The 17,153-nt window shown below is 38.7% G+C and overlaps 2 protein-coding genes across 4 annotated transcripts; one reads left to right on the top strand and one right to left on the bottom strand.

Annotated features, from left to right (window-relative positions):
- Positions 1-836: 836 nt before the first annotated feature.
- Positions 837-13,686, top strand: GLT1 (NADH-dependent glutamate synthase 1). 3 transcript variants are annotated; one of them, XM_007038947.3, is made up of 22 exons: positions 837-1,708; positions 1,821-1,940; positions 2,215-2,328; positions 2,727-2,879; positions 3,087-3,187; positions 3,285-3,381; positions 3,864-3,973; positions 4,640-4,743; positions 4,920-5,099; positions 5,183-5,526; positions 5,642-5,712; positions 5,804-6,273; positions 6,441-7,310; positions 7,687-7,841; positions 8,123-8,284; positions 8,452-10,053; positions 10,413-10,628; positions 10,728-10,996; positions 11,227-11,532; positions 11,750-12,017; positions 12,390-12,647; positions 12,901-13,686. In XM_007038947.3, the coding sequence occupies exons 1-22, from the start codon at positions 1,313-1,315 to the stop codon at positions 13,183-13,185; spliced, it is 6,651 nt and encodes a 2,216-aa protein (XP_007039009.3). In that variant the 5' UTR covers positions 837-1,312; the 3' UTR covers positions 13,186-13,686. The 3 variants fall into 3 exon arrangements, with proteins under 3 accessions (XP_007039009.3, XP_017972849.2, XP_088660982.1); XM_018117360.2 differs by lacking the exons at positions 837-1,708; positions 1,821-1,940; positions 2,215-2,328; positions 2,727-2,879; positions 3,087-3,187 and adding an exon at positions 3,440-3,573 and having other exon boundaries at positions 3,305-3,359; XM_088804856.1 differs by lacking the exons at positions 837-1,708; positions 1,821-1,940; positions 2,215-2,328; ... (1 more) ...; positions 3,087-3,187; positions 3,285-3,381 and adding an exon at positions 3,449-3,581.
- Positions 13,687-13,870: 184 nt separating this feature from the next.
- On the bottom strand, positions 13,871-17,042 carry LOC18605742 (uncharacterized). The gene is made up of 3 exons (XM_007038944.3): positions 16,677-17,042; positions 14,207-14,379; positions 13,871-14,104 (listed from the first exon to the last, which is right to left on the bottom strand). Exons 1-3 carry the CDS (start codon positions 16,750-16,752, stop codon positions 14,087-14,089), a joined length of 267 nt encoding a protein of 88 aa, XP_007039006.1. The 5' UTR covers positions 16,753-17,042; the 3' UTR covers positions 13,871-14,086.
- Between the last annotated feature and the right edge of the window lie 111 nt (positions 17,043-17,153).

The following is a 17,153-nucleotide window of genomic DNA, read 5'->3' as shown; positions in this document are numbered from 1 at the left end:
TATTTGAATTTAATTATAAAATATTTTAATTTTATTTAATTAGATCAAATAATATAAAATATGTGATTACAAGATATTTATAGACATTTTAAAAAAATTAATTATATATTGATTTTTTTTATTCTTAAGTTATAAAATAAAATTGGATAATTATTCAAGAAATTTATTGTTTACTTTCAAGTTCTTCGTACCTATAAATGCTATGGTTGCTTTGGTTAGAGAAAATAATAAAAAACTTTGCTAAAAGGATGTAAATTTTTTCAAATGATAAAAAGATAAATTTAAAGTTAATGAGAAAAAGAAAAGAAGATATGAATGGATTTAAGCGAGACATATTAGTCATTAGAAAAGGCAACCCCCAACAAATACTTGTAACCACATTCTCCACCCAATATTTTTAAAATTTTCTTATCCTATTTTTAATTGCATTTTAAAAGTAATCAGTAATTGACTTTCCCAATTAAAGAGGAGTGAAACAAACTACCTTTTAATATTTAAACTTTTTTTTTTTTTTACAGTGAGACAACCTGTGGAGGCTCGGAGCCCAACCTAGCCCCCTCTTCCAAAAGCACCTCAACAAGAAAAGCAGCCACGCCCAAGGCGTCTATCCCCTCGTCGAGGGACCCACCATGAGCGGCTGTCGCGTGCCGCATACGATGTAACCTACACGTGGCTGTTTGATGAAACCCTGAGCTGTCACGTCTCTAGAAAATGGTGAGAGTATTGCTGGGTAAATTTAGAGCTTCCTAGTCGTGGTCCCCACACTCCTCTCACTAAAAAAAATACTCTTTTTTTTTTTCTAAATTTTTTCTCTATAAATCCAGTCTCATCTCTTTAGAGAACTGCCTAAAGGGCAGGCTCCCAAGTTGTTCTGCTCAAAATCTTGTTCTTGTTCTCTGATTGGGTCTCTGGGTTTTTTTTTGTTTGTTGCGATTTTAATAGTTGAGTCATATAATTTCGTTTTCTAATTTCATCGAGGTTCGCAGTTCGATCTTGAATAATCTGCACGTGACAACGAGATTTTTCATAATTGTATAAAAATTTGTTCGTTTGAAGGATTTCGTTTCCTTAAACTGGATTTGAAATTCTAATCAGAAAAATCTCAACACTTTTTTCTCGAGAAACCATTATAAAAATCTTTCAAAATCCGTAGATTTTCAGATCTCTTTTCAAATCTCTCTGGATCCGTTTAACGGATGTAAATCTGAAAAAGGAGATAAACTTTCAGTCCGAAATATTAATTTTATCGAAAACTAACAATCAAGGAATTACCATTCAAAGAAAATCGGATTTGAAAAACGGTCTCTGAATAATGTCATCGGCGTCGGCCTTTAACTCTCTTCTTCAGCTTCGAAATGGCTCTTACTCACTCCCGTCACTAAACAAATCCTCCATCACTCCTCAGCTGAATGTCGCCCCCTCGAGCCGCCGTAAAACTAGAACCGCTCGATGTTCCGTTACGAAAAAGTGCTCGGCGGCTTTGGAGAAGAAATTCTTAGGGACTCGATTGCGGGGGTCTGGATCGGAGAGGTTACACTTATGGCAGTCGGACGGGCCGGGTAAGGCCCCGAAACTCCGGGTCGTGGTGCGGTCCTCATTATCCGGGGTGCCTCAGAAGCCACTGGGTCTTTATGATCCGTCTTTTGATAAGGACTCGTGTGGGGTCGGGTTTGTTGCTGAGCTATCCGGTGGCAGCAGCCGCAAAACTGTACGTTTTCAGGAGACGTGTATATTTTAATGTATTTTTCTTTTATGTACGTTTATGTGTTCGTATTTGGTGATGTTTAAGCTTTGTTTTGATTTTTGATGGAATTTGTTAGATAACGGATGCTTTGGAGATGTTGATACGGATGTCTCATAGAGGGGCTTGTGGATGTGAGACAAACACTGGTGATGGTGCTGGGATTCTTGTGGCGCTTCCGCATGATTTCTATAAGGAGGTTTGTTTGTTTGTTTTATTGTTTCGCTATCTACTTTTAGCTTTTTTGTTTCTTTAAAGTATTTTCTTCCCTAAAAATTATGTTTGGAATTTAATTCCGTGGAATAGTAGAATGGATTGTTTATCATTTCTTTTTACCACTTTTGATGTGAGTGTGCGAAAGGAATAATAAATGGAGTGGGTCTCTTAAAGCCCATATTTATTTGTTTTATTAATCAGAGTAATTAATAGAACAAATTCTGGTTTTTTTGAGCATTTTTTATTATCTGCGACAGGTTGCAAGGGATGTTGGGTTTGAGATGCCACCATCGGGGGAATACGGGGTGGGCATGTTCTTTTTGCCCACATCTGAGAGCCGAAGGGAAGAAAGCAAAAATGTATTCACTAAGGTAATGTATACACTGAAAGAGCTGTTCTTTGATTTATTATTAATTAATCTTCACAACTTGCTAGTAAGTGTTTTGTTTGATTAGCAGTCCTTTTTTGTGTGTATATTAAGTAATAATAAGTAAATTTTTGTTTTATATTTACTTTTTCTATTGACTTTCTTGCCACTTGTCATTCCTTTTTTTTATGTAATTTTAAAATGCTTCAGTCCAACAGAGTATCCTTTTCCGGTATCTTGAAAGCGAATTTCAAGGATTTATCATTTTTTCATCTGTAATTGGAATGGCAACCATAGTGGATGTCATCTGGCAGCAATTCATGTTTATACAGCATTTCTTAACCAAAATTTGCTTCATGTTTATACAGCATTTCTTGACCCAAATTTGATTGGTTTTTTCAGGTTGCTGAGTCCCTTGGTCATAGAGTCCTTGGGTGGCGTTCTGTACCAACAGATAACTCAGGATTGGGCAATGCTGCTTTGCAGACAGAGCCAGTTATTGAGCAAGTGTTTCTTACACCTACACCTAGATCAAAGGCTGACCTTGAACAGCAGGTAGGCTTTTCATTTTGTGTGTTAACATTTTACAAGTGCCCTTTATCATCAATTTGCTGGAAAAAATAAAGCAAGATCATTTCTGGATTGGAGTATAAAATTCAGATTATGGAGTTTTTCCAGGGTAATCATGTACTAAGAGTGAAGTGCACGACAAGTTGTTTCTATTTGTTCGACTAGATCACTAACACAGTAACTGTTTTCCAGATGTACATACTAAGGAGGGTTTCAATGGTTGCTATCCGAGCTGCATTAAACCTCCAACATGGTGGTGTTAGGGACTTTTATATATGTTCTCTTTCCTCAAGGTTTGTTCTTTAGAAAGCTGGATTTTGTTAAAGCAAGAAATTTTGTCCAATGGTTTTGCATGTGAAGATTATTCACACCTTAATCTGGCCTGTGCAGGACTGTTGTTTATAAGGGGCAGTTAAAGCCTGATCAACTGCAAAACTACTATTATGCAGATCTTGGCAATGAAAGGTTTACGAGCTACATGGCCCTGGTAAATATTTTATCCATTCACTTTCTTTCGTTCTCCACTAACTCAATACTTCAAACAGCATGGAACCACCGGTAACTGAAGGGATGCAAGGTTGAGGGATGACTTCTGAGGGATTGAAGTTTGAATGATCTCTTAAGTTCTTCCACTCCCTTGATAACTATTTGAATTTGGATGCTGGATTGGATGCTTTGGGTGAGTTGGTAAGAAACCTCACTGTCAAGTAAATCATGTTTGCAGAAAATTGCTGCAATGCTCTCTATGATCGGTTGTTTGAGGATGAAACTTCCATTTACTGGTGGAAAGGAAATTTGTGTCTGGGCAAGGTAGCTTAGGGTTGTGATATTTATGTCTAGGCACTGCAGTATACCATTGTTGAAATGCCCTGAACAGAGATTTGTGTGCGCATTTTCAAACCAGATCCTAGATTCCTAGCAGAGTAGAGGAAGTTGTGAATAACAATTGTGTTCCTTTTGTTGATGCAGATACACTCTCGATTTTCAACAAATACATTTCCTAGTTGGGATCGTGCCCAACCAATGCGTGTCTTGGGCCATAACGGGGAGATTAATACACTCAGAGGCAATGTAAACTGGTATGTAGTAGGGAAACTCACAAGTTTTGGATTAATCCGTGTATGTGTAGATTTTTACTATTTTTTTCCTTTTTTTTTTTCTGGAATGGTTGAGAGGATATTATATAGTACTGATAGTAAACTTAGAGAAGATCTTCCTCTTCACGATAAATGAAGCTACTTAATAATCCCATTGCTAGCTAAGTTCTGTACTTGTCAAATTTCTACATTCCGCTATTTGATTTGTTGTTGGTCACATGCCATATCTTGTTCCTCTTAATGGTAACAATTGATAAATAAAACAAATAATGTATGTGTCTGATTTGAGTTTTGACTGTCTCTGCTTTAAAGTTGTTGTTTAACAGGTATATGATGTCATATGATTCCAGGATGTGACAATTTGTTGTTCATTCCAGAAATTTTTACTTGCAATGTTAGTGTGGAGAAGTGGTGTCTACTTGTGAAAGAAAATAGATTTTCTTTATGTTTCATGACTTGTGTGCAAATGCATCTTGGTATTGCTAATTGGCTGCTGGTAATTAAATTTTTTTGTGTGTAGATAAGCTGAAAGAAAAATAGGAAAATGGTTTTACTGGCTGGTTTGATGAAATAGTGTATAATATGTTCCTTTCTGTTTTTATCTTTAGTACTTTAAGGGTGTTGGCTGAATTTCTTGAATTTTATCAGGATGAAGGCACGTGAGGGATTATTAAAGTGCAAGGAGCTTGGGCTATCAAAGAATGAGATGAAAAAGCTTCTGCCCATCGTGGATGCCAGTTCATCTGATTCAGGTAAAAACTTGTGCATCTCTTCTTGTTTAGTCACATGCCTATGTGCTCATAAATGTATGCTTCTGTCATACTTGCATTTTCTCCCTTTTCCTAGTTCAAAATTTTGGTTGCTATCAGTGTCCATTGGACTGACATGTATTTGATTATCTGCTTTCATCCTTTTCTTTGGCTTGTAGGGGCTTTTGATGGTGTTCTTGAGCTTCTGGTTCGAGCTGGTAGAAGTCTTCCAGAAGCAGTTATGATGATGATTCCAGAAGCTTGGCAAAATGACAAAAATATGGATCCTCATCGGAAGGCCCTGTATGAGTATTTCTCAGCTCTAATGGAGCCATGGGATGGACCTGCCCTGATATCATGTAATTAAACGCTGTCCATAACTTGGCAAAATGATTTAACATGATGTTTAGCCTTCTTCAACTGATGAAAAACTTATATGCAGTTACTGATGGTCGCTACCTTGGAGCTACATTGGATCGTAATGGACTCCGTCCTGGTCGGTTTTACGTTACACATAGTGGACGAGTCATCATGGCCAGTGAGGTTGGTGTTGTGGATATTCCACCTGAAGATGTGCTTAGAAAAGGAAGACTAAACCCTGGGATGATGCTTCTGGTAGATTTTGAGAAGCATACTGTTGTCGATGACGATGCCTTGAAGCAACAATATTCACTTGCTAGGCCTTATGGTGAATGGCTTGAGAGCCAAAAAATTGAACTCAACAACATAGTTGATTCAGTTCAAGAATCAGAGAGGGTCACTCCAGCAATAGCTGGAGCGATTCCCGTAAGTGTTTCAAAATTTTTTTATTATTACTGTCTTCTGCTGCTGCTTTATAAAGTAGAGGTTTTTTTTTTTTTTGTGAACAAGTCTCATTGATGCTTTAATCTGTGACTTAAAGGCTTCCAATGATGATGACAATATGGAGCACATGGGAATTCATGGTTTATTGGCTCCGTTGAAAGCTTTTGGGTATGTAACTCTCTGTCATGCTCTACTACTAACTCAATCCCAATGCCTTTATGAGAAACTCTGTAATACGCGACTTCTGGTCTCCATGCAGCTACACTGTTGAGGCTTTGGAGATGCTGCTTCTTCCCATGGCTAAAGATGGAACGGAGGCCCTGGGTTCAATGGGAAATGATACTCCTCTGGCAGTTATGTCCAATCGGGAGAAGCTTACTTTTGAATATTTCAAGCAAATGTTTGCTCAAGTCACTAATCCCCCAATCGACCCCATTCGAGAGAAAATAGTGACATCCATGGAATGCATGATTGGTCCAGAAGGGGATCTAACGGAAACAACTGAAGAGCAATGTCATCGTCTTTCACTGAAGGGGCCTCTTTTATCAGTTGAAGAGACAGAAGCAATTAAAAAGATGAACTACAGAGGTTGGCGTAGTAAGGTTCTTGACATAACTTATTCAAAGGACCGTGGGAGGAAGGGATTGGAGGAAACCTTGGACAGGATTTGTGCTGAAGCACGAGATGCAATTAAGGAAGGTTATACATTATTGGTGCTTTCTGACAGAGGTACTACATTGTTCCCAACACTTAATAAATAAAGCTAGAGTTTTTTCGTGATCTTTGATTGAAAGTTATGTGGCATGATACTGCACTTGTCCTCCTCTTTCCCATTCTTTATTTTTCATGATTCATCATGCTTTAAGGTACTAATTTCCCGTCCTTAAAATGTGTAGCCTTCTCGTCAAAGCGTGTTGCTGTAAGCTCCCTCTTGGCAGTTGGTGCTGTTCATCACCATCTTGTTAAAAAACTTGAACGTACTCGAGTGGGATTGATAGTTGAATCTGCAGAGCCCCGTGAAGTGCACCATTTCTGCACACTGGTTGGATTTGGTGCGGATGCTATATGCCCATACTTGGCCATAGAGGCCATTTGGAGATTACAGGTAGATGGCAAGATCCCTCCAAAATCTAGTGGTGAGTTTTACTCAAAGCATGAGCTGGTTAAGAAGTATTTCAAGGCAAGCAACTATGGAATGATGAAGGTTCTTGCCAAAATGGGAATATCTACTTTGGCCTCATACAAGGGTGCTCAGATCTTTGAAGCTCTGGGTCTTTCATCAGAAGTGATTGAGAAGTGCTTTGCAGGAACTCCTAGCAGAGTTGAAGGAGCAACATTTGAGATGCTAGCTCGTGATGCACTTCATTTGCATGAGTTAGCATTCCCTTCTCGGGCTCTTGCTCCAGGAAGTGCAGAAGCTGTGGCACTGCCCAATCCTGGAGATTATCACTGGAGGAAAGGTGGTGAAGTGCACCTGAATGATCCTCTTGCTATAGCACAGCTGCAAGAAGCTGCTAGGAGTAATAGTGTTGCTGCATACAAGGAATATGCCAAACGTATTCATGAACTGAACAAATCCTGTAATCTGCGTGGGATGTTGAAGTTCAAAGAGGCAGGGGTGAAAATCCCATTGGATGAGGTGGAACCTGCCAGTGAAATTGTGAAACGGTTCTGTACTGGGGCCATGAGTTATGGATCTATATCATTGGAGGCACATAGTACGCTGGCTATTGCTATGAATAGAATAGGGGGGAAATCAAATACAGGTATGTTCTTACAGAAGTATTTAATCAGAAATGTGCTCATTTTAAATTCCTATGGCCCACTTTGTTCCTGAAAATGGTTTTGATCCTATGGTGGGAAATTTTGAAGTTATGGTCCTGGACTTTTTTGAAATATTCTTCCTTGAAATGCATATAAATGTTCTTTTTTTTTTATCTTCTTTTTTCTGGTGGGTTGTTTTATTTTGTTTTGTTTTGTTTTTTTTGGTGGAAGGTTTTGAGGGGATTGGGAGATCTTTAGCTGTAGTTTTTGGGGCATACTTGCCTATAATCATGCCTTTAATTGTTGCTTTTCTGCATGATGATTTTTTATTGTTGGAAAACCAAACCTTGATGTTCTTTATTCAAATTTTGCTTAAAGGTGAGGGAGGTGAGCAACCATCTCGTATGGAACCTCTGCCTGATGGTTTGATGAATCCAAAAAGAAGTGCCATTAAGCAGGTTGCGAGTGGGAGATTTGGAGTTTCAAGTTATTACCTTACAAATGCTGATGAATTACAGATAAAAATGGCTCAGGTATATTTATTGTTTATGAGTTCTGTACTGTTGTTTAGTTGTTTCTGCCATTGCTTGTCTATTTGTATTTAGTGCCTGTATTCCAATTGGAATAGAGGTTCCTCTTGTTTATGGATTTATGTTCATGGCAGATGATGCTGTGTCCGCAAAGCACCTCTGAGTGACTTTGCATCTTTAACTGATACCTACATTTGACATTTGGTGAGGTTAAGATATGAACTGAAGTAAATTATTCTTTGTAGATTGATTATTTTTTGACTAAAATTTTCTTTGTTACACAGGGTGCCAAGCCTGGTGAAGGAGGTGAACTTCCTGGTCATAAGGTAATAGGAGATATTGCAGTCACCAGAAACTCTACAGCTGGTGTGGGACTTATCAGCCCACCTCCCCATCATGATATCTATTCAATTGAAGACCTTGCGCAACTAATTCATGATCTTAAGGTAGGAGCGTTTACTGCTCTTTTACTTGTTTCTACATGTATCATGAATATATATGCTTTTTTGTAGCCTATTTTTAACTCCTTTCCTTACCAGAGTTGGTTATGAGCTTCTAAGATGTAATATTCTATGATTTTAGTCTCTCTGACACTCATTCTTTGTTTTTTTAGAATTCCAATCCATCGGCTCGAATCAGTGTGAAGCTAGTATCTGAAGCTGGAGTGGGAGTAATTGCTAGTGGAGTTGTCAAGGGGCATGCTGACCATGTCTTGATATCAGGTCATGATGGTGGTACCGGGGCCTCACGATGGACAGGCATAAAAAATGCTGGGCTCCCATGGGAACTTGGTTTAGCTGAGACCCACCAAACTCTGGTTGCCAATGATCTTCGTGGCCGCACTGTTCTCCAGACTGATGGCCAACTTAAAACAGGAAGAGATGTGGCCATTGCTGCACTTCTTGGTGCTGAAGAGTTTGGCTTCAGCACGGCCCCTCTCATAACTCTGGGTTGCATCATGATGCGAAAATGCCACAAGAACACCTGCCCTGTTGGCATTGCTACTCAAGATCCTGTGCTTCGAGAAAAATTTGCTGGAGAACCTGAACATGTCATTAACTTTTTCTTTATGCTTGCCGAGGAGGTGAGAGAGATAATGTCTCAGCTTGGTTTCCGAACACTTAATGAGATGGTTGGCCGTTCCGATATGCTTGAAGTTGATAAGGAAGTCCTAAGGAATAATGAGAAGCTTCAGAATATTGATCTCTCCTTATTACTCAGACCTGCTGCTGACATTCGCCCTGAAGCTGCTCAATATTGTATTCAAAAACAGGATCATGGCTTGGATATGGCTTTGGACCAAAAGCTCATTAAACTATCTAAAGCTGCTCTAGAGAAAGGTCTTCCTGTATACATTGAAACACCTATATGCAATGTGAACCGTGCAGTTGGAACAATGCTTAGCCATGAAGTAACTAAGCGCTATCACTTGGCAGGGCTTCCTGCTGGTACCATCCATATCAAACTCTCAGGAAGTGCAGGACAGAGCCTGGGCTCTTTCATGTGCCCTGGCATCATGCTGGAGCTTGAAGGCGATAGCAATGACTACGTTGGTAAAGGATTATCAGGTGGCAAAATTGTTGTTTATCCTCCAAAAGGAAGTCGGTTTGATCCTAAAGAAAACATAGTAATTGGTAATGTGGCTCTCTATGGAGCTACTAGTGGGGAAGCATATTTCAATGGAATGGCAGCAGAAAGATTTTGTGTTCGTAATTCGGGTGCCAAAGCAGTTGTAGAAGGTGTTGGTGATCATGGTTGCGAGTACATGACAGGTGGGACTGTTGTTGTGCTTGGGAAAACTGGGAGGAACTTTGCGGCAGGTATGAGTGGTGGTATTGCATATGTGCTTGATGTGGATGGGAAATTTCAATCTCGATGCAATCCTGAGCTGGTAGACCTTGATAAAGTTGAAGAAGAGGAGGATATTATGACTCTTAAAATGATGATTCAGCAACATCAGCGTCATACAAACAGCCAGTTAGCCAGAGAAGTACTTGCTGACTTTGAGAATCTTTTGCCCAAATTCATAAAAGTCTTCCCCAGGGATTACAAGCGCGTTCTAGCAAAGGTGAAAGAAGAGGAAGCCTCTAAGGAGGCATTGGAACGTGCTGCAAAAGAAGCTGAGGAGCGAGACGAAGCAGAGTTGGTGGAGAAAGATGCTTTCGAAGAGCTCAAGAAGTTAGCAGCAAATTTGATGAATGAGGAATCAAGTCAGGTATGTTGTATTTGTTATTACTATGTTTTCTTATATTACTTTTACAAAGTCTCTGCTTCCACCTCACAATTTAGCTTCTCTTCCCTCCTTTTGTCAATTTAACTTTATCTTTTTTCTTTTCTATTTGATTTCTTTCATTAAAATTTAGTGTTGGTGAGGTAAACCTGCCTTCTTCCTCTTTCTCTTTTTCTCTTTTGTGTTCAACTCGTCTCCAGAAATCTTCAATTTGTTAATTTTGTATTACACCTTTGTGTATTGCTCCCCACTTCTTTCTGGTATTTGGTTGCTATCTTCTTTATACTGCCTATTGGTTTCATGCACTATTTGATTAGATCTAATTTGACTTTTGGATCTTATAGGAAGGAGAGGCCAAACCAGTCAAGAGGCCTTCTCGGGTTTCTGATGCTGTGAAACATCGTGGTTTTGTTGCTTATGAGCGTGAAGGCGTCCAATACAGGAATCCTAATGTCCGGATGAATGACTGGAAGGAGGTCATGGAGGAATCAAAACCTGGCCCACTTTTAAAGACACAGTCTGCTCGCTGCATGGACTGTGGTACTCCTTTCTGCCATCAGGTATTCATTACTACTTTTACTCTTTTCTTTGTCATGTTGGAAATGAATTACACAAAATACAGGTTAAATTTAAGATCTCTTTTATTTTCATAAATGCAGGAGAACTCTGGATGCCCTCTTGGAAACAAAATACCTGAATTCAATGAGCTTGTGTATCAAAATAGGTGGCGTGAAGCACTAGATCGTCTTCTAGAAACAAATAACTTTCCAGAGTTCACTGGCCGAGTGTGTCCTGCACCATGTGAAGGGTCTTGTGTTCTGGGTATTATTGAGAATCCTGTGTCCATCAAAAGCATTGAATGTGCTATCATAGACAAGGCATTTGAGGAAGGGTGGATGGTACCACGGCCTCCTCTCAAGAGAACAGGGTATGGCTTGTTATTCCCTCAGTATATATAACTAGAGGGCTATGTTACATTTCAAGTTGTTTATTTTAAACCACTTCATTAGTTTCTTGGTTGAGGGTTCAAGTGAAGTTTTAAAATCTTGTGGCATAACTCAATTGAGATGCCTATGCTTCTTTGAACAAGATTGATGTGTTTTAGATGTTTACATGTTCACTAAAGAAGTATATTTTGATATATGTTTATGATTACAGGAAAAGCATTGCTATTGTCGGAAGTGGACCAGCTGGTTTGGCTGCTGCTGATCAGCTAAATAGAATGGGTCACTCCGTGACTGTGTATGAGCGTGCTGATAGAATTGGAGGGCTTATGATGTATGGAGTCCCTAACATGAAGGCTGACAAGGTTGATGTAGTTCAACGGCGGGTTAACCTTATGGCTGAGGAAGGAGTTAAATTCGTGGTCAATGCAAATGTTGGAATTGACCCTTCCTATTCCCTTGACCAGCTACGAGAGGAAAATGATGCCATTGTTTTGGCAGTCGGAGCCACAAAACCCAGGTAAATCTTAGATGGAAGAAGACTGTTGATTATCAACCATATTTGGAGATGTGTCAGTATTTTTGCTAAAAATCTTTCTTTCTCTATGGATTCTGACTCTTAACAATCAGATGATGATGGCTTAGCCAGAAAGGATAATTTAATAATACTTAGATAATCAACTAATATGCATTATAACATGGGTGAATAATTGAATGCATTTATTTATTTGATGCAGGGACCTTCCTGTTCCAGGACGGAATTTATCTGGTGTTCATTTTGCAATGGAATTCCTTCATGCAAACAGTAAAAGTTTGCTTGATAGTAATCTCCAAGATGGTAACTATATATCTGCTAAGGGCAAGAAAGTAGTGGTCATTGGTGGTGGTGACACTGGTACAGATTGCATAGGGACATCTATCCGCCATGGGTGTAGTAGCATTGTAAATCTTGAGTTACTTCCTCAGCCACCACGAACTAGAGCTCCTGGCAATCCTTGGCCACAGGTTTGACAGTTGATCCTCCATTTCCTGATGATTTTTTGCTGTGCTTTCTAATATGTGAAAGGAAAAAGAATATAGGTTCTTAATGGATTATTAATCATGATAGTAGCTGTCATTTTTCTAAATGTTCATTTCATTTTCGTTTTTCTTTTTCCTTCTAGACAACCGAAATGCATTAGACAGTAAAATCCCTTTTTTCTTGGTCTGGTTGCTTTGTTATTGAGGCTAAGTGTGACCAGTTCCCAAGTAATTTAAATTTATAAGATGGAAGCTTGGTTAGGGATATTAAATGGAAGAGCTGAGAGTTTAAATGGAATATTTAGTGTTTAGACATCTTATGTGACTGATTCCCCCCTTTTTTTTATGGAATTGTAGTGGCCTCGCATATTCCGTGTAGACTATGGACACCAAGAGGCTGCTGCCAAATTTGGTAAAGACCCAAGATCCTATGAAGTTTTGACTAAGAGATTTGTGGGAGATGAGAATGGAACTTTGAAAGGACTTGAGGTGGTACGAGTGCGTTGGGAAAAAGATGCCAGTGGGAAGTTCCAGTTCAAAGAAGTTGAGGGTTCCGTGGAAATAATTGAGGCTGACTTAGTCCTGCTAGCCATGGGGTTCCTAGGGCCTGAGTCGGTGAGTATTGTGATCACTCCCTTTTTATAATCCTTTTGCGGCTATCAAGTTTTAATGCCCTCTGTAGTGATACCTGAATGCTAGTTGGTGCCTTCAATTATTTGATTTAACTTAGTAATGTTACTTGATGATATTATATTTATTATAAACCTGGTGCGGTTCTATAAGTTTTTTCAATATATATACATTTATAGAAAAGCATTTGCATGGTTTGATCATTGCTCATCCATTTGTTTGCTCTTTGATTTTAAAGACGGTGGCAGACAAGTTAGGTTTGGAGCAAGACAACCGATCAAACTTAAAGGCAGAGTATGGTCGCTTTGCAACCAATGTGAATGGAGTCTTTGCTGCTGGAGATTGTCGCCGTGGTCAGTCATTAGTTGTGTGGGCAATCTCAGAGGGAAGGCAAGCTGCTGCACAAGTTGACAAATACCTGACTAGGAAAGATGAGGACGTAAGTGTTGATGGCGAGAGCCAGAAAGATCTTGTCAAGAGACATGAAGACCTTGCTCAGAGGCAGCAAACAGTAATGACATAAGTGATATTGATTATTACTATTTGTGACAATTTGCTGAGAAGGAAGGTCAATCTGGTTCAGAATAGAGAAAGAGTTTCCAAAGGGAGTTGTCACATGGATGACCACTGCTGGAAATAAGCATAATCTTGTGGATAACCACCAAGGGATGCTTAGTCCGCAGCAAAAGGACCTGGGAAGGCTTGGTAGAGATTTAAGGATTTGAGAAGTTGTGGTAGGATAAGGCACTCGCAGAAGGTTGAGCAAAAATCAATAAACGACTTCCATGGGACTGGTATAGGTTTGGGGATATTTTATCTTTCATATGTATCATCTTGTTTATAGGTTTTACCCGGCTTGTTTCAAGGTTTGCTCTCATGGTTGTCATAAAGGAATAATGTACAGTTTTATTTCTTAATCGTTGATTGAGAAAAAAAAAAGGTGGGGATTTTTTTGTATTTATTGTTTCTGGAGATTGGATATCCTTTTTACAGAAAAGAAAATTGGGTAAAACACCTGCTGCAATTTGTCTTATTCCACTAAAAATTGAAATAAGGTAATTTCCTACTTTAAAAAAGAAGGGTAAAATGTGTAAAACCATTGTACCCTGATAGTAAAATGATTTGAGTGCCCTTCATCTTTTGCTGAAAAGCGGTCGATGGATAGGCTTACAGTCAATTGCGACTAGGTTAAACCGGTCTTTGCCTCATGAAGAAACAGAAGCTCCTTGTACATAATTATTTTACTGAGAATGTACTCTCACCCATAACAGTTCATAAAGATGGATTGGAGATCTCTCCATCCCCAGCTCACAAGCCTTTTAACACATTAGTAGTTACATTCTGAAAATCTGTTTCACGGCGCAACAAAGGAAATAATAGACCAGGTAGATTGCGTTGCTTGACCAGGCTTGTCCTCTGAAATGTCAGAAGCAGCCCCCCAACTGCAAGGTAATGGACACACGTTAGAACCAGCTCTAAACCTTTAAAAGAAAAAAGAAAAGAAAGCCAGAAATAGTTTTCATTTCCCCATTTATTTTGCTTACCAGAATGGCCTCTATTTCCCTCTCAGAGACAGGTGTACGTTTTGGGAGAAGAGATGCTTTTCCTCCTACAGCAGTGTTGATGGGCGGTGCTGGAACATCTGACCTTGACCTTGTAATGAAGCTATCGATGATGTTCCCATATTTGGGTCTTGCTTGCGTTTCAGACACACAACCTACACAACAAACTTGGAAATGATTTTGGAATATAAATGGCAACTTGAATACAAAATGAGATTGGTTTGGAGAATAAACCAAGGACAAGGCTTTAAAATCCTGGTTTCTATCCTGTCTAGCCGACCAAGGAACACAGAAAAGCTCATGCAAATGTGGTCCGAAATCTGATTCTGCCGTTAGGAGTCAATGACTAGCAACTAGAATCAACGAAATAGAATAGATTGTAGATTTGTAGTTCATTTAAGGCCTCTATTCAGAGAAATATCCTGAGCTTACACTTTTCTCCACCTACGTCCTTTATTTATTGTTTCTATTTTTTGTTTTGTTGGTTGCCATTCGACATCCTGTTCTGAAATGTCAAGACATTACACAAATCACACTTGAAAAACTGCACCTGCCCATAACCGATGACCACCAGACAGCAAAAGCCACATTCACGAACAGACACATGTAAATTGAGGTCTCAGTGGATAAATATCAGAACTTTGGATATGTATTCCTAGGTCAAAAAGGAGCCACATTTCTGTGTCTCTCTTCATTAAAGTTTAACAGCCAGTCTGATTGAAAACTTGACTTGCACTCTTATTTATCCGACCTCTCCTCCATCACAGCACCTTTATTTTATCACACGACTTAACAACTTGCAATACCATATCACTAAACTTAACAAAACAAGTCATCATAATATATCTCAAAATACGTAGAGTCAGTAGAACTCCAATATCTAATAATATAGAATTACATGAAGGAAGGCAAATACAACAGGAGTTACGTTAGTTGGATTCTTTAGTTCCAAAATTGTTGGGTTTTAAGTTGATTAGAATTTTAAATTTTATTTGATTAAAATTCTTGTTTGTGTATAATATTAAATAATTTTTACAATTTTAAACTTCTTATTCCACATTAAATGTTAATCTCATTCTATTACAAAAATGGTTTTCAAGACTTTAGAAAAATGAGCAGTGATTCAAGAGCGAGGAAATACAATGTAACTCTATTTTTTGTTTTAGGTGGAGCTAGACTTGTCTTTGTTCTAACTGGAGCTAGAACGGGAGTGAGTGAATGTGTTCTTGTGAAGTTATTGAGAGAAGGTGTACAAAGGGTCATAGATTGATTTGGGAAACTATAAAGATAGATTTTATTATATTTTAATTTTTCAATAATAAAAGAACTGTTTTATTTCATTTAATGGACATAAACAAGAAATTGAATCAGGAACATTTTTGTAACAAATATTGTACAAGTAGGTATGCTACGGCCAAATTTACTAGACTCCTTTGTTCACAGGAGTTATTATGTCTTGGATTTCTTTGTTCACAGGAGTTATTATGTCTTGGATTTTGATTCTGGGTTGTGTTCATCATGCATTACTTTGTATAGTCGAGCTATTTGTTGCTCTTAGCCTTTCGTTTTTTAGCAACTTACACAATCAGCTCAAACCAAATCCATCCCACTTTTCTTATCGTCTACAGCTTACCAAAATCTAATTTTTATTAACAGGCCATCAGCAGCCTTCCCTATTGCTATTTGCTGAAAATTATAATGTTGATGCCAACCGTTGATATTGCTTTCGTGATGGGAGGGAGAGAGAGAATGCGTCATGTTTTGTGCTTGATGGGAACGGTTTAGGGTTCACAGGTTGGGATTCATCTCTGTATTAAAGTTCAACGAGGGTATTCATGAGAGCCTCTTCGTTGCACTGACTCTTGTGTGAATAGGGATGCGGAGAGTTTTTGACTTTGTATAGAACCTGTTATGAGCTGGTTTGGGTGATTTAGCACTGTTCTTCTCAACTGTGTCTAACAGGGCTAAATCTTTCTTGTAAGCTCTCAGAGGGGAACGATTGCTTCCCTCTGTTTTATTAATAATACACATTGACTTTTCAAAAAAAAAAAAAAAGGGCCATCAGCAGTGTTCTTAGCAATTATCCATCTCAAATGCTCCTTTCATTAAAGGATATCAGAAAAGAGGATACCTTCAAAAATAAAAAGAAAAAATCGACATAATCTATAGTTCAGAATGGATTTCCCACCGACCAAAGCAACAAAGAGCATGTCTAGTACCTTGATCGGAAGAACAAAGCATGAATTAAACTGAAGATCATCAAATGAAATACATGCTCAAACAATAACAGAGATTTAGGGTTAGATAAGGATAACCAAGTTGCTGATTTTGGAACACAACGTAAAAATGAAACTCAATTTCAAAACTAGGAACACGAAAACCAGACGAGACGATGAACCCAAAAAGGCAAAAAACTTACAACGTAAATGATAAGAAAAGAAAGAGGAGTGACCTGAGGCAGAGGATTTCGGGTGTCTTTGAGGGAATTTAATGCGTGGAATTCTCTTCAGTGCCTGCTCTGCTCCCATCTTCCACCCTTCACTTTACCTTCCTCCCTACCCTGCTCTGCTTGTCCGTCCCTTGGAAGTCGAGGTAATCATTGCTATCTTGTAACAGACCTTTTACTTTTATCTAATCGGATCAAGTCACCAAATTACCGATGAGTAATAAATAAATTACCGATTTCAACTTTTACCGTGCAAATTTTGGCATTTTACCCGCGCTGTTATTTTTTCTCCCCTCCTTTAATACAAGACAGGAAAGGGTACTCAGAAATATCAGCTAGGATTGAAGTCCTCTGGGTAGGACTGGATTCTGCTGCAAAGAATTCTCTGGAGGTTTCTTTCACTTTTACATGACCGAGCATTATCACTCGAAATTAAGATTTTTATCCAAGTTTTCAGTCACCCTTACTCTATAATAAGGTCTA

This window comes from Theobroma cacao, chromosome 3 (genome assembly GCF_053813885.1).
Source record: "Theobroma cacao isolate CCN51 chromosome 3, ASM5381388v1, whole genome shotgun sequence".
Lineage (NCBI taxonomy): Eukaryota > Viridiplantae > Streptophyta > Magnoliopsida > Malvales > Malvaceae > Theobroma > Theobroma cacao.
The sequence above is the reverse complement of the archived record's forward strand: the minus strand, read 5'-3'. Positions and strand labels throughout refer to the sequence as shown.